Source organism: Pollicipes pollicipes, unplaced genomic scaffold, assembly GCF_011947565.3.
Source record: "Pollicipes pollicipes isolate AB1234 unplaced genomic scaffold, Ppol_2.1 Scaffold_6138;HRSCAF=7277_pilon_pilon_pilon, whole genome shotgun sequence".
NCBI classification, from domain to species: domain Eukaryota; kingdom Metazoa; phylum Arthropoda; class Thecostraca; order Pollicipedomorpha; family Pollicipedidae; genus Pollicipes; species Pollicipes pollicipes.
This window is the reverse complement of record NW_023596818.1, coordinates 23,111,469-23,133,205: the sequence shown is the minus strand read 5'-3', so window position 1 is coordinate 23,133,205 and position 21,737 is coordinate 23,111,469. Positions and strand designations below refer to the sequence as shown.

The window sequence follows — 21,737 nt, the reverse complement described above, 5'->3', positions numbered from 1 at the left end:
CCCGTTTAAAGGTTAACCAAGATGGTGGGGAAGATCTAAGTTTGACTACAAGCGCTCGATTATTGCGTGATTGGCGCCAACTTCGAGCTTACCATTTACGGGGACGCGCGAGAGCTAAGATATAATGCCGCATCCGCCGCTGCACAAGCCCGTCACAAACCGAGCGGGATGGCTTATCGAACATCCAAAGGGAAAATGCAACGCACAATGCGGTACGAAACGCTATAACCAATATCAAAACGAAGAAATTAGGGAAAAAATCGTGATGGTGATGATTTGAGCTTCAGGAACCGCCGACTGCACCGGCCATATGGTACCTCTACACTCCTGAGCATTACACAATTACCGCCAGCACCATGCTGGCTCGTAGCAATGTTGCTAAATTCACAGACAATATTCACGAATGATTTTATTCTGTACCATAAAACGGGTGACCGTATACGTACATAAATAAATCGAAGACCGACTTCCGGTACACAAGACTCGTGAGAAAACAAATACTCGATCGAGTATGGACCAGCATAGCAGAACAGCGTAGTGGAATTTGCTATTTGGTTTGCGAAGCCCACGGAGCCTGTGGCGCACACCACACCCACGCTCCCCTCACACCAGAAACATCGCACGATGATAACATAATCAGTAACAACCATACACCAGCACGTGACACGCGGCCAAGCCCGGTCTACGAGACGCGCCGCCGAATTTAGCTACCGCCGAGGTCGACAGCACAGCAATGCCCACCTCCGACGCCTCCCTTGGTCACCACTCCACACGATTTCAGTCGGTTCAGAACAGGGCGTCACTCGCCCCCTATCACCGTTGTCACGCTGCTGATCGCATCAGGCCGTGCAGCTCTCCAGCCGGCGCCGGCGCGCCCCGCCCGCCGTCCCTAGCGCGTCTCTGGGACCACACAGCGCCGGACCGCCCGAGGCCGGGCGTAGCCCGCCGCGGCCGGCTCTGGACGTCGCTCCTCCGGCGACGGCGACACACTGACGCGGCAGCTAGTCGATCTTCACCGCGCCGTAGATCTTCTTGATGAAGGTGTAGGCGGCCCAGAAGCCAATGGTGCCCGTCAGCAGCCAGAAGGTGGTCACGATGATGGCCGTGTAGCTGGAAAGGCAACAGGGTTAGACCGCAGGGCCGGCGAGCGAGACAGGTTAGGGTGTCTGCCCCCTCTAGAAATGGTTCCGGTTCACAAAATCGCAAACAACGCCAAGTGCTTATCAATGCTTCAACATTCCGCAGTGTAAGGGTTTCTACAAAGAAACTGTCTGTAAACATTAATACAAAGCATGCATAATTATTCCCATCTTTACGTTTAGCGTATGTGCATACCCCAGCAAGAAAAAAAACTCAAAGGAAAAAAGGTCGTTTGTCAGCTTTCATCAATTCGATCATTTCTTCAAAGAAAATCGTCGAATCTTCAAAGAAGATCTTTCCTTCACAGCTATACCATGATCAGACCAGATCAACCGATCTGCCAGGGGCGCAATGCACGAGAGAAAATACGCATTAATACATAGAGCTTCAAGTTGAGGACGTTAACACTGCGCGGCATTAGCCTACCCGAAGTAAAGCAACGTCGGGACGAACTCGTCGATCTCAAGCTTTGTGAAGAAGTAGAAGATGGAATATGCTCCAACGTAGATGGCAGATCCGCCAGACACGACGAAGCTACGCCACCACCAGTGGTAGTCCTGAAACATGTTTTTATTCCACTGGTTTAAGCTTCCTCCACGCTTGCATAACATCTGGCGTCAGGGGTGCCAACGACAAACACAGCACGAGACGACACACGTCGGCCTCATGCTGCCACGCCGCCACTGTCGTCACACGCACGGGATGTCTTCGCAAACTCGCAAGACAAACATGTTAGAGGGGGGCATCTCAACGCCAGTCAACACGGACAGCGGCGCATGGAAGTCCGCGTCGCCGGAACATTCTGCCTCTACAACCAAGGGTCACTGGCGACGCAGACCCTGCCGACTACTGCGAGAAAACAGCCGGTAGTAAGTACCGACCCCATGACCTCACAACACTGGATGTGGGTCTGCCCGTGGCACTCCTAAATCAAGGAGTCCAAAATCATGGGGCAAAGCTTAGATATCTAACACCCCCCCCCCCCCCTGGGTCACAGGTGCCGGTGACACATGCTATCAAAGTAAGAAAACCTTTGTTGGAAAGTCACCAGACGCATTTCACGCTCAAAGTTCAGGTGAGAGGTTTGTGTTGAAAGCCGTCCTACCTCGCCACAGAGCTGGAAGTAAGCCAGCACAATGCTGATCTGGCTGCAGCTGATGGTGAGTATGATGTAGACCAGGAAGAGGAACCCGAACATGTAGTAGAACTGGTTCTCCCAGATGGCCGAGAAGATGAAGAACAGCTCGATGAACATGGCTCCGAACGGCAGCACTCCAGCCAGCAGCGAACTGAAACACCGACCGATGTACTGCGGCTACAGACGGCTGACAGACGCAAGCGACTCGCAACAGCCTAGAAGCGGCAGGCGCGGGGCCATGCCCGTCGCCACACCAAACACAAGACACGGTAACAGCTTGGCAGCAATGCCAATGAAGACACCCAAGCCACGGTGGTGCAAACGATTCCAAAAGTGGATGTTAAATAATTTGTGGAAGTCAGAACTTTAAACAATTTACCAAAAGACTCTAACGAGTAACCTTTAACTTTAAACATGCAAACTTTCCACACATCACATCGTGGATGTTCAGCTTTCTCAAACAGCGTGCTGTGTGTGGGCTAGCGGGTTCCCGGACTTCACGTCTAAACACGAGGGATTTATGGCCAGCATGCAGGCAAAGGCGTCCTTAACACGCAGATCGTACAAAGACAGCGCAGATAATTTCCATCTTCAGATGACAGAGCGAACAACAGCCACGTGGCCAGACCCACCAGAAGAGCGGGTGCAGGTACCAGGCCTGCTCGGGCACTTGGCGCGGAATCTGGTTCGTCCGCACCGGATGCTCGTACGGCGGCTTCCGGAAGCCCACGTACGATCTGTCGGCAACAGGTGGCACCACCGTCACATGAGGTTGTGCGTCAGGTCGCGGGTGAGCGATACTTGCGACACGGTCAGGCACGAGCTGATGAGCCTGCTTACTGCGTTCAGCCTGCAGGAGCACACGCAGAGGCGTAACGTCCTGAGACATATAACCTACAGTGCATGCAGATAAAAATGTGGCAATGCATCATTTACATATTCCTTCACAATACAAGGAGCGACACGAACAGCACATTGTTCGTGCCAGAAGAACGAGAGGTGTGTAATTTCATGTAAATAAGCATGACCAACTAAGGTTATCCGGTCAGTTCGCCATAAACCTGCGTGACGGAATTATTCAGCACCTATTCATCTGCAAATAGTTCATATTTATCAACAAACATTCAACCAAGCATTGAGAGACTAATAAGAGCAGAGGCTCACCGACCAGGATGGGCGTTCGCTCCCTTACCGACGCAATCCAGCGTTCACTAACTCACCCGAGCAGGACGAGCGGCACGGAGATGCCGAACCACATGGCCAGCACGGAAAGCATGGACGTGAACGGGATAGCGCCCGACGAGTGCTTGCCCCACACGAAGAAGTTGAGGAACACGACGATAGATGACACTACCAGCGGGTAGAGCACGCCCGTCCACAGTGCGGTCGACTTCCACATCTTGCCCTGCGGAACGGGCGCGGGGTTGGGTGACGACCACACGGAACAAACCGCAGCGGTGGTACGACACGAGGGCAACACGGCCCAGAAACCCAGGCGAAATCGTCTCTCGCGCCCGTCCACCCCTTTAAAAAGCAGCTTTCGCCATTCGTTTCGCTACGCCTGCTGTGACCGTGCCATGACCAACAGCTCGGTGTCAGCTGCTCGCGTGTTACCGGTAGCAGCTTCGCACGCCTCATAAACAACTTCGCAAAAATCTTTGGTGCCTTCTTCTGTACGACCAGCGCTGCGCTCCGACGGCGGATACAATCTGGGCGTGTTCATCCGATAATAGCGTACCATTCGAATAACAACGGCCCAGAGGTCTCCAGTCGGTCATGGTGAGCCGACACCCACCTTCATCGTCTTGTACAGTCTGCCGGAGAAGTAGCCGCCCAGAACGCCCATGAAGTTGTAGAGGGTGATGGCGGCCGTCATGAGCGAGCCGCGCGAGGATGGCGACAGCATGCCCAGCGTGGCGAAAACTGCCAGACGACGGCCACGCATTATCCCAAGGCTATCATACATATTGCTACCACCAGTGGCTTTATGATTTCGCTTGCGCCATCATCATAGCAGCCGCCACTATCGATAAAATTAGCACTAACCATCGTCGCCGCCATCAGACTGGAAAGAGATGAGGTACCAAAAGCTAACACTTCAGTGTACAACACCCGGTCAGACCATCAAACCACTGACCGACGAAACAAATAATTTCCCAACGCACCAAATAACCGACGACGCACCAAATAACAAGCCAACAACCCAAATGACCAATAATCAGCCAAAAAACCAACCGCTCAGCTGGCACTTGGAAGCCCATCAGACATCGACGGGACGCTGCCGGACCTCTGCACCACATCTTGTCACAGACGTGGCCAAATCATCAACTCAGGAGCGCGGGAAGCTTCGCTGGGCACAAGAACACGAGGACATCCCCCAGACCCGCGGACCGCGACCAGACCCGGCGACAACGCAGCCCGTCGCCAGAGCCTGACCACGGGCCGCTGTCACCGTCACCACTCACAGATGGTGACCAGCGCCATCAGATAGATCTGGACGCCGCTGCCGACCAGCGCGCAGAAGAGCTTGGCGCGCTGCGGCGGCCGGAACACGTCCCCGTGCACCAGCTTCCAGCCCGTCTCCTCCATGGCCTCCTCCAGACTGTCGTCCTGATTGTACTTGGCGATGTCGCGCCGCAGCGTGCGGATGATGATCATCGTCAGGATGCCTGCCGGCGGCGCCACGCTCGGGCGTCAACGGGGCACATCACGCCAACACGGCGTCGCGGTCAGTCTGTGGCCACAGGCAGCGGGCGGACATCAGTGGGCATGCAGGCACGCGTGAGCGCAATGCAGCTAGGCTCCAATATGCCATATATAAGCGTTTCCCTTGTTTATTCTAACGACCACATGATACAATATGTCCTGCACTTATGTTGTCAGATGTGGGAAATGTGTCAGTTTGAGGTGGCAGGGGCCGCCAGACGAGACGGGCACGAGGTTACGCCAAGGTCATACAGGAGGAGTCGCCTTAGCAGAACTGTAGCGTTCCTCGTCACTTTCGACAAGCAAGGGTCAGTCAGAAGTCGCAGGGGTCGGCAGATGGGGCAGGCATATGAGTCATGCCGAGGTCAGGAGTCACCGCGTGAAATCACTTGGAACTCGGCTATTGGAAAAAGCTGTGAGTCACGCCGACCATCTCAAGATGCGAGGAATGCCAGGGACGCAGCGAGCAATTGAGCTCTGATAATGCGCTGTACCAAGGCTAACCGAACACTTAATCAGAACTACAGCACGTAGTGGTAGTTCAGTCAACAAAACAGCAAAATATCGCCGGAGGTCGCCACGAAGTCGTGGTCGCAACGCGCAGCAATCAAAAGCAGCGAAGACCGCAGAGCCAGCCCGCCACACCTCGAGAGCGACTACAACTGACCCGAGAGGAAGAGCACGACGACCACCGAGTTGACGATGCTGAACCAGTGGATCTGCACGTCGGACATGGCCAGGTAGATGTCCCAGCGCGAGGCCCAGCGCACCTGCGAGCTCCGCCACTCCACGCTGTACGTGAAGACCAGCCGCGTTTCCGTCTGCCGGGCACGACTGCCGGTCAGCCAGCCCTGGCGGGGCGGCACGGGCCGGCCGCGACGCGCCCCCCAGCCGTGTGAGCCGTCAAGCCAGGTCAGGTCAAGGCAAGACAACGGTGACAGAGTGAAACAAAATGGGGGGGGGGGGGGTACGTCGGTTTGGTTGCTAGACGTACTGTTCAGGTGGCATACATATCAAGCACGCACACCATTCAGAAAAGAGAAATCTAGCACTCTACCATTTGATCCTGCTACAGGCATCAGCATTATATATTTGACTAAATGTTATCAGTATCTGACAAACAGTTCACGACCAGTCACATATTTGTACCGTCTTTCAGCTGCACCATCGCCTTGTCATCCTCGACATGATCAGAAAGACCCTTTCATCGGATATCACAAATACCCACAGAACAATTCAAAGCACAATTTCACAAAGCTTTTGCGATTTTGAAATTTGGCCTAGCATGACGCGTGAGTTCTGGTCGGTTTCTGCTGACCCGCGTGCCTTCAGACGTCCAAGTATCCACCCGCCACGCTCACGTCTTTGACGAGCCTCATCTCCTTGCGCTCCTTGCCGAAGGTGCAGCCGCCGGGCCCGTCCTCGACCTGCGAGAGGTCGACCGAGCGCGCCTCCACCTCGAACCGCACCACGCGGAAGCTCAGGCTGCAACGGAGCCCGGCCGCCGGTCAACGCCTTGCCACCGGCCCGCCGGCGCCTCACAACACACAGAAGCTGAGGATGCAACGGAGCCCGGCCGCCGGCGCCTCACAACACACGGAAGCTCAGGCTGTAACGGAGCCCGGCCGCCGGTCAACGCCGGGCCACCGGCCCGCCGGTGCCTTACAACACACAGAAGCTCAGGCTGTAACGGAGCCCGGTCGCCGGCGCCTCACAACACATGAAAGCTGAGGCTGCAACGGAGCCCGGCCGCCGGTCAACGCCGGGCCACCGGCCGCCGGCGCCTCACAACACACGAAAGCTCAGGCTGTAACGGAGCCCGGCCGCCGGTCAACGCCGGGCCACCGGCCGCCGGCGCCTCACAACACACTGCCACCGGTCGGAACTGCCGGCTGATGAGGGGTCACCAGCGACGCCGACACATCACATGTTGGCGATCACTAGTCACAGGGCTGGTCCCATGGTCATCCCCTCGGTTTGCTGGCAGCATTGTTTGTTTGGCTGGAGCACAGCTGTGGTTACACAGAACGTGAGTAACTCCATAATATTGATGGGGATGCTAGGTCTTTCCAAGAGTGCCGCATTGTTCCCAAATCTGCAAACTGCACAACAGTTAGGGCTTCTGGTCAGTAATCTATCGCGCGTAAGAACAAAATTCACGTTGTGACGCGTGTATGGCTGAAAGCCAGGCATCATCCAGTCCTTCTCAAGATTCCATAACAGCAGCTGGCAACAACCAGAGAATTACCATCTGAAACATTGCGCACATACCAACAGACATGGTGAGGATGATAGTCCGAGCAATTATTCCATCTACAACAGTGGAGTCAGAAATGGTAATCCTGTCAGCAGGACGCCATCATGACCCAGCAGAGGTCACCCACTTGTCCTCGGTGTGGTAGTACAGCACCAGACGCAGGTGGTTGTGGATCAGCACGTCGTTCTCAGTAACGCGACCCAGCCGGTAGCCCCGGTCCAGCTGCTCCTCCTTCGAGTCGACGTTCTCGAAGCGCGTGGCGCACGGTAGGTTATCCACCAAGCTGGAAGCGCAATCACAATATACCAACCAGAGCATGTGGAAACTGATAGCCGACTTCTCAGTCGTCTCCCTGCTGTTGCCATGAAACACTAAGCAAAACGAGAACTCAAACAACTGCTGCTTTAAGTCAGATGAGAATGATGAACCCGACCGCGCGCGGACAGGCACCTTCAACAACTATCACGCGCTCTCTTACACCTGTTTGGGATTGTGCAGGAAAAACAACAGAATGCTGGATATAGATCAGAATGCCTCACAGCAATTGACTGCTACTGGAGCCAGCTGCCTCCAACTCACAGGTGAACTGAATACTCGTGTCGTATCCTGCCGATAACCTCGTTCGTATCTTCGGGCGTCCACGTCATCGGGCTCTGGACGGAGTTGCAGAGCACCCTGCACTCGACGTTCTTCTTCACCTGCACCTCGTAAGGCGTGTTCACGATCCGGTCTCCGCGCAATACTTCGCCTGAAACAAAATTGGAGAGACATGGTAGGAATCAGCAGGAATGTTATTTGACAAAAGCCAAACGGCGACGCCTGGGACATCCAGCACACAAATATCAGCTTCCATCTGCGCCCATGGCAAACAACGGGGATCAAGTCGGTTTAACTAGCGATGAAAAACGGACTGCAGCTCGTTGGCACGTTACTGCCTGCACACCGCGCGGTGCCACTGGGCGTCAGTTCAGCACCACTCACCAAGGTTCTCCGACTTGTAGACGAGCGTGCCGTTCTTGGGCCGGCAAAGAGGCAGGCTGTAGTAGTCATATGGCAGCTGGGTGTGCGTACTCGTCATCTTGATGGCCTGCACCTTGATCGGCGCGCCCTCCTCGAACTCGACCGGAGCCACGCCGGGCACGTAGAAGGCGGCGGCACGGCCCGTCGCCAGCGCCGCCAGCAGCAGCAGGACCGGCGCACCCATCGCTCCCGGCGGCATTGGCGTCAGCAGGGCTCACACATGCGCACTGGGACCTGCAGCGCCACTGGCTGGACACAGCTGGTCAGAAGCGGTGCAGCTTCAGGAGGGGCGAGCGCTCCAGGCCACAAGATGGCTGCACAACCTCTTGGTGCTGGCTCAGTCCAGCTTGTTCAACCAGATGAAATCAGCCCTGGCAAAAAGGTTAGCTGTAAGAACGATCAGTGCAGTAGAATTAACATTCAGACTGCAGCATGGTGCGACCTGCTAGATACTCCAAGAGTGGTTCATAGGACCACATGTTAAACATGAAGAAAATGCACCCTACAAATTGGATTTCCAGGTAAATCAAAGCAAGATGGTAACCATCAATATGTAACAAGAATGCATATTCCCTGAATATCACAAAGAAACAAGTCACATCAAAAACATGATTCAAATGATGCTGAAGAGAATAAACTGATATACAAGTAAAGCTGAAAACCAATAAACAACCACCAATTGTTCACATGCTCACAGAAGTTTGTTTCAGATTTCCATAAGTCAAAATGATATGGTTATCTGCAATGTCTAAAAAAGGACACATTCCCTACATATCACAAAGGAATAAATCATCTTGAAATTAGCTAATTGATGCAAGAAAGAATGATATGGCATCTTTTTAAAACTGAAAGACTGCTAAATCAACAATATGTGCAAAATAGCCTGCATTAGTTTATAATTTGATGGCTACGCTTTTCCACAACAGGTCTTCATATTTTCACAAAACATAACACTCAGTCACTGCTTTAAAGTCTACATGATTTTAGTCTTATTGGTAATACAGCAGGTCATATCCATTACATTTGTATCAAACTATTGAGGAAAATGATGCAAGGCAAAATTCACAAGCTATAGAGCTTTCCAATGTATACTAAAGCAGGTGGGGAATGCCATTTTTTGATAGTCTATAATGCTTTGATGCAATCCCAGAATCAAAGCTTGAGTCAGCCTTGATAAACATTAAAGTAAAAATATAACCAAAATCCATTACTAATCTGATATTGTACCAGCCAATTGCTGTCATCAACCCATAGCAAATAAAATTACCAAAACATCCAATGTGCAGATAAAGATGCAATAACATTCAAAATGTGTGCTATCCTGGTGCCAAGATGACATTAAACTTAGCAAACATATCTGAAAATAACATTATAATTATCAAATCAAAAACTGAGTACTTGGTAGACTACCTAAGCAGTTTTCTATTTCCCATGATGTGCATTCTGCAGTTGCAGAAGCACAAATAAGCTGAAAACTAAATGCTGGCCTGGGCTTCATTTGATGCATGGAAACTCAAGGTTCTGGGCACTGAAGTCACAGAGTATTACACAGAGGATGGTTTCACGCAGAATGGCTCCCTTCCACATCATGAAAAAAGAAAAATTATTTTAAAATAGTTATTTAACCAATCAGGGCTGGATAGAAATCAAGTATTGATTGCCAACACAACAGAACTTGCCTAACCATGCTGTAAAATCCAGTTCGCATAGGACATGTATTGGTAGTATGGTCAACTACAAACCACACATTGGGCGGAAACAAATGAAGCTTAATGGATATCCATTCATAACCCGATTTAGAACTAACCCCACAGACACTCTAAATAGCGAGTAATGATGTGAAATCAACACATCAAAAAAGAACAAAAAAACGCATGAATGGTTGTGGCTGGAACTGGCTAGAAAAGCTTCATTGCTAGACAAAGCTAAAAAGCAAATTTCAACCAGTTCAGGGAGTAAGCATTTATACAGTTTGATAGCACACACGATTAACTATGTTTAACTATGCAATCAGTGACCGATGGGGCAAAATTGACAGCCACAACCGTAGCTGGGCGGCAAGTATTTCACCCAGAGCCACCGAAAGACGCTGCAAGGCAAAGCGAGGCAACACGGAGATAGCAACGGCGAGGCAAAAACCTGCCAATGGAAGCATATGCACCTGGTGGAAATTACACCTTTCATACCCACTATTCCATTTGCGAACAACCCCAGCACGCTCAGCGAAACCCTCGCGGCTCGCAATCTTGTGTACGTGTTCAAGGCATCGCATCAAGTTCTGGAAATAGAAATAAGTGCCTGCGCTCCTAGCGGACTTTGTTGTTTGTCTATCTTTAATTAATATTTTAGAGGAATAAAGCCTATTAAAAGTGCAAAATTCTCTATAAAATATTCATACTTGGTCAATTGTTTCTAAAATAATTGAGAAAATGTTTTTAAAATATTTCAAATGTTTTTGCTCTTTCGACACGCCTTCAGTAACCGTGATCGAAATCCGGTTTTGTATATACTGTATCAGAGATATAGCTTCTGGTGTTAATGACATGACGTCATATTGTGAAGTAAAAGCGCTTCTTAGCCCTTTACGCACAGGCAAAAAATAGAAACAGCTTTATGTCAACCTCTTATGATCGTTTTGCACAAACTTAAAATGGAGGACTGTTTTGAAGTATGTACTTAGAATAACATTACAAACACACAAAATGATATACTGAGACCGTTATCTTTGTACATGCTTAAAGGTTTCACTTCCTAAAGTTGACAAATTTTGGAATAGCCATGCAAGGTTCGCGGCGTTTGTCGCGTACTCGGTGCAAGGTAACGTTGGGGTGACGGTGGCTCTCTTTTTATGATATTTCTTCCAAAAAGTCGAAACCCTGGAGACCATCCAAAACGCTGCCCTCCGCATAGTGGCTGGTGCACTTCGCACCTCCCCGGTCCCAAATCTGCTCGCAGACAGGAATATCCTCTCCCTATCACACCGACGAAAATTGCGACTTCTCAGATTTTACGCACGCACCATAGCGCATATTGGTAACCCTGCGTACAACACTCGCGTACTCGCGTTGCTCTAGCGCAGCGGGCGCTTAATCTCCCGGACATTCCCTGCAGCCCAACTCCCAGTCCCCGACCATTTTGACCTAACTTAATCTGTTTAAACACCAAAAAACGAGACGTATCAGAAACCGAGGTGCATGCACTCTTCGCTGAGTTCAAAGGAGGACATGACCAGCACACCTTTATTTACACTGACGGCTCCCGGTGCGATGGTCGCACAGGAGCTGCCTTCGTGCATCACAATTACCACAAATCAAACCGCCTGTCAAATTACAATACGGCGTATACGGCTGAACTAACGGCATACGACGAACGCTCTGCTCCCTTCCTCAACAAATTCACGTAATGTTCTCTGGATGCCTGGACACGCAAATATTCATGGAAACAGCACTGCTGACGAAGAAGCAAAACGAAGCCTCCTGCTTCCGGGACGTAATCATCTTCGTTGTCCCGTTTCTGATATTCTAACAGTCATCAATTTACATTTCCGTCTCTTTCTCCAATCCGAGAGGGATCAACGCGCTCATCACCACCTATACCCAATCAAACCCATACTTCAGCACTGGTAGACAATTTATCAAGACAATCGCCTCAAGGAAGTCCTGCTTACCGGACTTTGTATCGGTCACACCAAAATCACCCACTGCCACCTTTTCGAACGTGCTCTTCCTCCGCTATGTCATCCCTGCGACATCCCATTCACAATAAATCACTCACTCCTCGTGTGTCCGGTATACCAACGATCAAGGCAGCCGCTCATCAATTACACCAACGCTAATCAGCTTCCATTCAACTTCCGGTCTCCCTCGGTGATTCTTATCCTGATTTGATGGTTCTCTTTGAGTCTTTACACAGTACAGGATTTGATACTTTCATTTCAATAAAGGGTTTTTTCCTGCATCATTTGGCAAAGGTTGCAGGTTTTTCCCTTTTGGCTAGGAGTCCTGGTTTGTATTAGTTAGGACTTACCAGGACTCAATAGCACCACACAGCACTACAATGTCGTGCCGCGCGGCGGAGCTCGGGACTGATCTCTTCGTTGCTGCGATGAAGTGGCCCGGCATCCGTCCATCCATCGCGCAGGTCGCCGACGAGTCAGCTGAGTGAAGGCCACCGATGACACGGACACCTCGCACAGGACTCCCGGCACCCTAGGAGTGAGGCGGAGGGGCAGGCGAAGAGGCTCACTTGTCGTTCAAACGTACTGGATGCGTGTTGTGCCGTCATGAAATGAATATATATATATATATATATATATATATATATATATATATATATATATATATATATATATGTATGTATTGCTGCGGTCTGCTTTACTTGCTATGATCTTGCTGGACAAAAATGAGCCAGGTTAGCCTAACGCCACTTCAAAACACCCTTTCCCTCGCTTTGCACCGGGCAGCATAAGCCGGGTTAAAGTAATCGTTGCCTGGCCTTATGCCGGAAGTAAATTTCCCCCCTCGGAGGTGACTTTAGGCCCGCCGAAAGAAAAAAGAGGCCTTGCACTGGCCCACCGAAGAAGAAAAAAAACGACGGTATGAGGCCATTCTGGATACGATCGTCATGGAGCGCAGTGCGGTCACGTACGTGACATTCGTAGGTTATCCGCGTGAGGCTTGTGAAGACCCGGCTCATATGGAATGGAAATTTGTCGCAACAACTGTGGGTTGCTGTCAATTTCCTGAATTTGTCGTTGCTTGAATCACTGTTTACAAAGTCTAGGTTATAGGCATTAGGCATTAACACACGACGCAGCTTGAGTGCCTGCTTACCGAAGTAAGGAAGCCATGACATGGCTGGCAGAGTGGTGCCGCCCGCTCACTATTCAGATTTTGGAGACATGGTGGTGTAGAGGTAGGGCAGAGCTTGCAATTTGGGACAGCTGATCAATTTTGTGGCTCAAATTGCTTAAGTTGAGTACTGATGGCATCCTTATGTGTTCTATGGCTTAAAACTGGTATTACCAACTGCAATGACAAACTTTGATGAAAGTATTGTTTTGAGGGGGTCTTTATCAAATTGTATGGATTGCTATCCTATTTGGGACACTTTTCCATCTGCCTCAGACATCTCCCCATTATGTTTGCCATGGTTTTGCATGTGGGGTGATAGATAGCCAGACTGCAAGAAACCATTGTCACAGTGAATGTGTCTTGCCATTTAACCTTTTATTATGTTTTGGTGCAGATTGTTGTTAAAGGTGAGAGAAGCTGTTATGAGATTTTTCTGATGAAAAGGTGCGGCACCCAGTGGTTGTTGAAAAGTAGTGAAGTAAGGGTACCAATTTAATTGCTTTTGTATTCACAGTTCACTTTTTAACACTTCATCATCTTGTATTCATCTATGCATCATCTGTATTGTACATGCTATTCATGTCTGTGAATATTGTTTTTCAATCAGGTGCTTTGTAGATACTTGTTTTGTTATCAAACTCCTTGGTTATCACTAAATTTCATTTTATGTATTAGTTGTAGTTATTTCCATCTCTTACTTGTGCCTATGGCTTGTCTACCACTAGTTTATTGATACACTGACATTAGTGACCAGGATGGATATATGTGGCATCTATTGTGTGCTGATAACAACAGTATGGTCATGGAAGGCAGCATCATCACTTACTGCCACTGTATTTTGCAATTTAGCTGGTATATGCAAATGTATTCACAATCTTTAAAGCTGAACATGTGCCTCTCCTCAAAAACATAAAGAAGTCCCCAGATTTTGTCCACTCTATTTTTAGGTTCTTTTTTCATTTGGGAAGTAATCTTCCCCTACACATTGTGGGGGATTGGGCAAGGTAGGTACATGGAACGGGTTCATGTTGTCCAAAGACTGGTGAATTCTGCCATTGTGACCTAAGAATATTGGATAGCCTATGGCAACATAACTTAAAGTTGGGTGCTAATACCATCAGTCAGGTGCATCAACATGACTCAACTGAAAAGGTGTTTTTAAGTTGTGTGCAACAAAATGAACAATAAGATGCATTTTGAGGTCACTGACCATGCAGTGAATGGTCAGAAATTTAAGCAGTAGCTTATACATGAAGTAGACATTGTGATAACTCAAGTGACATTGCTGGATACAAATGTTGAAATGGTGGTTGAGTTAGCAGAAAGCTGTGATGCCAGTGAATTTCATAGACTTTTGACTTGCTATACTTGGTAATAAAACAAAGGGCTATCTCCCTGGAATGTCAAAAGCATTTTATGTTGTTCACTTGGAAATGAGCAACTCATGTGAGCCTGTTCAGAATTCCATGAAGGATTATGACAATTAAACAGCTGCACAATATTATTTGCACTGCACCAGTATTGTTTACATTGTACTGCAGGGATGTCAACATACCTTGCAGTTGTTCTTAAAAACCCATTAAAGTACATGGCTGCTGTTACCTGCAGCAAAATGGTCAGGAATGAAATTGATATCCTCTATATCTCAAAATTTTGCACATGTATTGTTTTGGTCATGCCAGTTTTCTGTCAAGTATGTCAGGGAACACACTCAGGCTTGGGGTGAAGCCAAATTTTTACTGTTGCTGTCCTCATTGTTTGGATATTTATATTTGAGTGCATGTGTGTGATGCAGCAACAAATGTATGTTATTTACACTGACATTTTGCCCTTATAATTTGCATTGGTTTGAATGCTGGCATATTTGACTGCTGTCATTGCTACCTAAGATATCAAGCCACCCAGTGATGATGTCTCTCACATTGTTGACAGACTTGAAGTGGCAGGGATTTTTAACTTTCTGTCAGGAGCCATTTTCTGTGATAAAAGTAAAATACAAGTCCAAAGGAGGTGGGTGGCCCTCCTTCCCATTGGCTGCGCCGGCATGGACCGATCTCCGGACATCCAGGGGTGTTGAACTTTCTCGGTGTGATACAAAATTTGGGGGTCAGGGCTCTCATGACCATAGCCGAATGAACGTGAACTACAGTGGATTGGGCAGCAGCATAGATCGGAGCTGCCTTGAAATTTGCTTTGATTTATCCCAACTTCATAAACTCACCTGAAGAGGTCATCATTTTTTTGCAACTTCTCAGTGAAATAACAAATCTGAAGTAGTGGAGCATACATGTTTGCAGTCCAAGAAAAAGAACACCGACACGCAGCGTTGCGGTCTCCAAGGGCTGTGGGTCGTCGGTCCTCGCAGTTAGCACCGGGCGGTGGTCAACAAGGGGGCGGAACCACATATAGCACTATTGAACCCTTTATAAAATAAATTCGCGTGTATTCGTGGGAAGTAGTATAGGCTGTAAACTTCACCTGTGCGATTTCCAGATTAACAGAGAGAATAAACACATACAGTACCATGAACTTCACACGTCATGGCGTAATCTCTATTGGCTGTTAATTGGTGACCGCCTGTAACTGCTATTCCATTGAGAGGACCAACATCGAAATTCTTCAGGTGAAATTTCCTGGTTAGGAGCTGCAAGATCCTTGCACTCCAGCTTGAAGTCCCTAATGGCTGTCGGCTGCTCGGAGTCCCCAACGATGCAGGGACTGTGGCCCCTGCGGCCCCTGGTGCCCACAAAAGGGATACATCACGCATCGGTCCCCCCCCCCCCCCCCCCTGAGTGAACAGGCCGTGTCATCGGACCATCTGTCACAGAGCTCACGCGGGGCTTGCGCCAGTTCACGCAAACTGGTCCCTTACCGGCGCAGTGAGTTCAGTACTTAGGGCAGGAACCCCACCCCAGATAATCGCCACCGCTTGAAACGGGGTGAAGGACGGCTGGTTCGGTACTGGGGTCTCTGACTGATACAGGATCTTTCAATGGTGTCATTCGAAGATGAACGCTTGCACTGGCACTCCACATATCTCCTTCCATTGTCAAGAGAACCCCGATCAACGCAAGAGGCCCTTTGACATCCGGGGTTATACGAGATCCGATGGTGGCGCCCCTGGAATTCGGCTGCTCGTAAAAATGAAGATCGTGGGGCAATTTGTGTGCCTCCTGCAATATGTTGTCCCTCGAAAATGAAGGGATGGGTGGGACTTGGGACCCATCTTGGGGCCTCCTGGAGTAGGGTGCCTATTGGGGATAAAGGTCGTGATGCTTGGAAATGAAAGTTTTTGATGTCGCTTAACCTAGGGGCATGTCCTGGACTTTGTCTGGGCCCATTGAAGCCTTTGAAAATGAAGGTGTGGGGCCCTTTACATGGCCCGCTTGGATTTAGTGTCCCGTGAAAATTAAGGTTGCAGCTCCCCGAAATGAGGATTTTGCTGCCCTTTCACCGAATGGACCGATATAAGATTTCGTCAATGGGGAGATGACGCTGCGATGTCCCTGGATTTGTGCCTCCCAGAAGTGCAGGCCCTCAGGCCCGCTGTGGTGCGCCTGAAAATTTGCGTGCTAAAAATAAAGGATACGGGGCCACGAAATGAAACCACCTCTACGAAGGTTCGCTGTGCCACTCTGCCTCATATAGTCTACGACACCATCTATTACAGAGCATGGCTGAGTCCTTGCATGTGCCGGAGGCGGAGGGAGAGCCCTCCAGCGAGATGCTGACGTCGAGCTATTACGGCTACGAGTGCTTCCAGAACTACACAGCACCCGAGGTGTTCATCCAGGGCTTGGCAGGCACCGTCAGCACAGAAGACACAGAGGCCATCATACGCGCTCAGAAAGTCATGTAGGTTGGCCTTGAGACTCATTTGCCTGCCGAGGTGGTCGGACACAGCTGTCGTCCAGACCCCCGCCCGGGCTACACCGCGCAGCCGTCTGCGTTTTGGGCGGACTGGCCAGGGAAAGACGCATATGCCATGCGAGAGAGGGTTGCCAGAGTATGTGGGCCATGGCTGGTGGTGCTTGTCATGAGTATCGAATCGGCCGTTTGTGATGCTGTAGTGATAGAAGGCGACACTGTTCAATGAGAATAGTGGTCCAATGACTGGTGTGCGTTTTAGTTGGGAATGAAGGGGTTTCATTTGTCAGTGCGCCAGCAAGGACTGAGGACTCCTTATATCATCGTTTACTCTATAGTTCATGTCTCTCTCCATGTGCAGGCTGCAGCGGTTCGAGAAGACCAACGCCATGCTGACCAACTGCAATGCGTTATCGGCACAACGACTTCAGAACACTACAGTCGACTTCAAAAAACACGTTCAGATGCTGACGGACATGAAGAAGGACCTCAGTCAGATCTTTGAACGTATTAGGAAGCTGAAGGCCAAGCTGAGCAGCCAGTATCCCAAACAGTTCGCGGGTGAGATGTGCCTTCCGGCAATCACAAAAACAATCGGCGTCCTTGATGCCAGAAATTCTACTTCGACGACCCCGGAAACATTGTGGAAAATTAGCCACGTTTTTGCAGGACCTTGCGCAAAGGGATTAAGAAGGATTGATGCATGTAAAGAGCTTGCCCCGTCTGTTGGCAGTCGTCGATCGCCCTTCATATGCACTGTATGTCATGCTTTGCACGATATGACATCTTCTGCTCTTACCGAACTGCTGCTCTTATGATGGTTTTAAATGTGTTGCATATATCACACGGCTGGTAGTGCGCACTTTGTGGTCCGAATTGTCAACAACGACTGTGGTTTTGAATAACATAGGTCATGTATTACACCTGGCGCTAAATAGGTAGATTAATGTGAAAAGAATGGCACGAATCAACGTTGTGGTCTTGCATTGTGCGCTCCACAGTGGGGCGCGCTCCATCATTTTGTTTCGCCACAGGGATTGACTTTCAGCAAACCTTGATAACCACTCCTATTGTCTGGAAGGCAGCTTTATGGACCCAGCCACTGAGTCCTCCTGACTGACCTGCCCGGCCTCCAGACGCCGCCAACCGCGCCGCGCTGCCCGAGGAGGAGGAAGAGGTGGGCATGGCGGCTGCAGCGGCGACCGCTGCGCCCGCAGTGCGCATGCGCGAGCGGCCCGGCCGGCCGCGCGCCGAGTTGAAGCGTCACTCGTACCACGCAGCGGCGGCGGCCGGCGCGGGCGCCAGCGGCGAACGACCGCCCCAGCAGTCGGAGCCACCGCCACACAGCTCATCTGACAGCGAGGACGACGCTAGCGTCTCATCCACCAATTCGTGAGCGGCACCAGCGTCTCGTCCACCAACTCGTGAGCGGCGCCAGCGTTTCATCCACCAACTTGGGAGCGGCGCCAGCGTCTCATCCACCGACTCGTGAGCTGCGCCAGCGTCTCATCCACCAACTCGGGAGCGGCGCCAGCGTCTCCTCCACCAATTCGTGAGCGGCGCCAGCGTCTCCTCCACCAATTCGTGAGCGGCGCCAGCGTCTCATCCACCAATTCGTGACCGGTGTCGCGGGATTTCCGCCATTTCTCATACGCGGCGCCAGCGCGTTTCATCAACCTGTGAACAGCGCCAGCGGCTGTTGTATCGACTCGTGATAGGTAACAGTGCGTGCTCCGCCAGGCCAGGAGCCGCGCGGGCGTGGCAGACCGGTCGCTCAAGGGTTCTAGTGCGACGCGGCCGGCGAGGCTGACGGCTGATGTAAGGCACGTACGCGGCCTCGTCTCGGGGCGGCATGGCTTACGGTCGATCTGTGGCGATGTGTGGTCGCATGCACAAACTCTCGCCGCCCACTGGGCGCGGCAGTGACTGGGTCGGCGCCGCCCCGTCTACCGCGGAGCTGCAGTGGGCGCCAGCGTGTGGTGACCTCGGCACTGCCAGCGTGACTGGGAGCGCCAGCCTCCGGTGTCCGATCGACTACGGCGGCTGTCCTCCGCGGCCTGGGGTGTGGCGCACGCAGCAGCCCTCGCGTCGTTGAACGTCAGACCGGGCCGCATTGCGGCCGTATCCGTGCGGTGGGGTGCGGGAGCGGCTGTGTCACCCGAGGGGTGCAGTTTTTCTTACATCGACGCGTTATATGTCGTGGTGCTGTGCAATCCAAACCACGGCTAGTGGCCGGCGGTTTTAGTTCACCTGCTTCGCAGCAGGAATAGGTGGCTTGGCGGCAGTGAACTAAAAACTAAAACCCTGGAAATGTGAACAGCCCGTCGCCATATTATGAGAAGAGAGTATATATCGGGGAGATGCAGGAAAGTTAGCCATGGGCCGGAGCTTGCCTGCGACTTAACACATGCTTTCTCAGGTTATTGCCGACAAATTTAGATATTCCTAGAGCATTTCTATCATTTGGTCGAGATGACACGCAGTCAAAACATGTGTGTCTGATTGCTATGGATGTTTGGAAGGCCAGGCCTGTGGTCCTCTGCTGTCACGCTCTTGTGAGGGATTTAGCCAGGTCAGCATTAGCCTTTGCCAATGGCTTCTCTTGTACTTTATCTCCAGTGAAGTGCGGCTCAAACGTATCAAGAGACCAGCTCAAGAAAACAACCGTTAGTAATGATCTCAGTAAAGGCGACCGCCTCTGGTATGGACTGTTATAGTGTTGTAAACTATAATAATTAATGGATGTCTGCGTCTATGGCGGCTTTTCGTCAGTGTTCACGTATTTCCCGTATACGTAATACATGTTATAGGAAACTGTTCTCTCCACTTATGTCTTCTAATTATCGGATTGAAGTTGTAGACTGACATGCCGCATAAGCCTCACTCCCGCCCAGCATAGCGTAGCGTGGGCTACTTCGGCGTCCCGCAGTCATGGAGTCGGACAGACACTGGCGCCGAATCTCCCTGAGAATTGTGATATGCACCAAGAACTGGCTCTGACAATGTAAGTCCCTTGCGCGCATGCAACGAACCATCCACGAATTACTCAACGACCGACGACGAAAGGGCGTGACTGTTGCTGCGGTATGAATTTCTAGACACGAACTGACCCGAAATTGGTCGCACACGGGGAGGGGCACGCGGTATGGCGTGTTATGAAAGATATCGGCGGTCACAGGACAGCGAACAAATTAACTAGAGATATGTCCACTCGGGTGCGTACAGGCGTGCAAATGTAGGGAATATCGCCTCCTGAAACGCCGCAAACAGGACGACTCCGCACCCACCATGGCTGGCAAGCTGTTGCCCATTCGACTGACGCGGCTGGTGATGGTGCGGAGCGGACTCTGCTGACACGAGTTTCCCTTGTCGTGCGCCTAAACACAGTAGAGCTACCAACGACGCGCTAGCGCGTAAGGCGAGCTATTAAGGAGAACGTAACGCGATCGTTCTTCAACTAGCTATCGCAGCCAGCTCAACTTTGCCGGCACGCGGTCACGACGTGCCGGGCCGGTAACGATGCTATCACCGAAGCTCAGACATCTTTGTAAGACCGCCGGAAGGTGTCCGAGAATTAAGATGTGGTGAAGAATCACGACCATTCCGAGAGCTTTATCTGCGCTGTGGACTTTGACCGGTTTTGGAAGAGTTGGGCTACAGAATAACGCAAGGTGTACAATTTATAAATGACAGCCAGTCGTGATTTTTAACCAAGTTGCAAAGGTGCTTTTTGCGAACCGCACCCTCCTATTAACGCACGCAACAGGAAATATTTCGTATTGTTCGGTGTCTTGCCTCGGAGCGAAGAAGCGCAGTGCACGCCGCTTGAAACGGTCGGAGCTACGTGTGCACAGATGGCGAAGCAGCTAATTCTGCGCATTTGCTTGAGCGTCGACCTCATCGCCAACCATCCTGCACGCACTGTGTCATAGCGGTGCCCAGGTTTTTCAGTTTCACTTCAATGAATGGCATAAAAATCAATTTACTGAGTGTGGGCCACGCAACAGCTGGTGTCAGTTACATCATGTCATGTGTTCCTCCGGTGCCAGCTGAGTGAACGAAACCATATGCATTGGTACAATGCGTGGTTTTCCAGCCTGAGTAGTGGCAGTTACCACATCATCGATAGCAGTTCACTTATCAAAGCCGTGTCCATGGCGTCCAAACATATTTCCCTAACGCTCACGCAACCACTTCCCTGAGCAACATCGTGCGTTAGCGGCCACCAACACGGCCGCCATGCAGCCGTGGTGGTGATCTGACACAGCATGCCAAAAGGTGAGATGATTGTTCTGTATTTATTTGGCCCAGCAATCCCTCTCTGCTCATATGCATTTGGTTTTGGGGGGGGGGGGGGCTCAGACCCCGTAAGTATACTGAAGGAAGCATTCCACATTAATGTGGGGGGGGGGGGGGGGGGGTGAACCGAAATAGCCATGTTGAAGGCCTTTCGATCCTGTTCACAGTTCTGCCCTTTTTGAGGCCTAAACACCTCTAGTTTCTGAGCTACACACCTATGAAAATGGAAAAAGATGTATCTGAGAACGCATTTCAGTTGCCTATGCATTCATGGCGTCATAACGTCATTCAAATTCTGTCATCCCATAATCCACGGGGCGACCAAGACCAAGAATATGATTGCCGAGGCGCTCATATCTGGCGTTCGTGAGTGCGATGTCCTGATATATATATATATATATATATATATATATATATATATATATATATATATATATATATATATAACGGCCGCCAT

The 21,737-nt window shown here is 50.5% G+C and overlaps 2 protein-coding genes across 4 annotated transcripts; one reads left to right on the top strand and one right to left on the bottom strand.

The window, feature by feature from the left end:
• Positions 1-396: 396 nt before the first annotated feature.
• On the bottom strand, positions 397-10,533 carry TM9SF4 (transmembrane 9 superfamily protein member 4). Of its 3 annotated transcripts, none has more exons than XM_037229481.1 (13): positions 10,452-10,533; positions 8,223-8,632; positions 7,821-7,989; positions 7,369-7,524; positions 6,346-6,469; positions 5,652-5,805; positions 4,744-4,947; positions 4,074-4,201; positions 3,499-3,683; positions 2,911-3,015; positions 2,246-2,429; positions 1,567-1,697; positions 397-1,110 (listed from the first exon to the last, which is right to left on the bottom strand). In XM_037229481.1, the coding sequence occupies exons 2-13, from the start codon at positions 8,458-8,460 to the stop codon at positions 1,002-1,004; spliced, it is 1,887 nt and encodes a 628-aa protein (XP_037085376.1). In that variant the 5' UTR covers positions 8,461-8,632; positions 10,452-10,533; the 3' UTR covers positions 397-1,001. The 3 variants fall into 3 exon arrangements, with proteins under 3 accessions (XP_037085376.1, XP_037085374.1, XP_037085375.1); XM_037229479.1 differs by having other exon boundaries at positions 10,448-10,531; XM_037229480.1 differs by having other exon boundaries at positions 10,423-10,510.
• A 2,620-nt stretch (positions 10,534-13,153) lies between these two features.
• Positions 13,154-18,409, top strand: LOC119105478 (kxDL motif-containing protein CG10681). The gene is made up of 5 exons (XM_037228944.1): positions 13,154-13,175; positions 16,785-16,969; positions 17,343-17,542; positions 18,118-18,179; positions 18,356-18,409. The coding sequence occupies exons 2-5, from the start codon at positions 16,788-16,790 to the stop codon at positions 18,407-18,409; spliced, it is 498 nt and encodes a 165-aa protein (XP_037084839.1). The 5' UTR covers positions 13,154-13,175; positions 16,785-16,787.
• Positions 18,410-21,737: the final 3,328 nt, after the last annotated feature.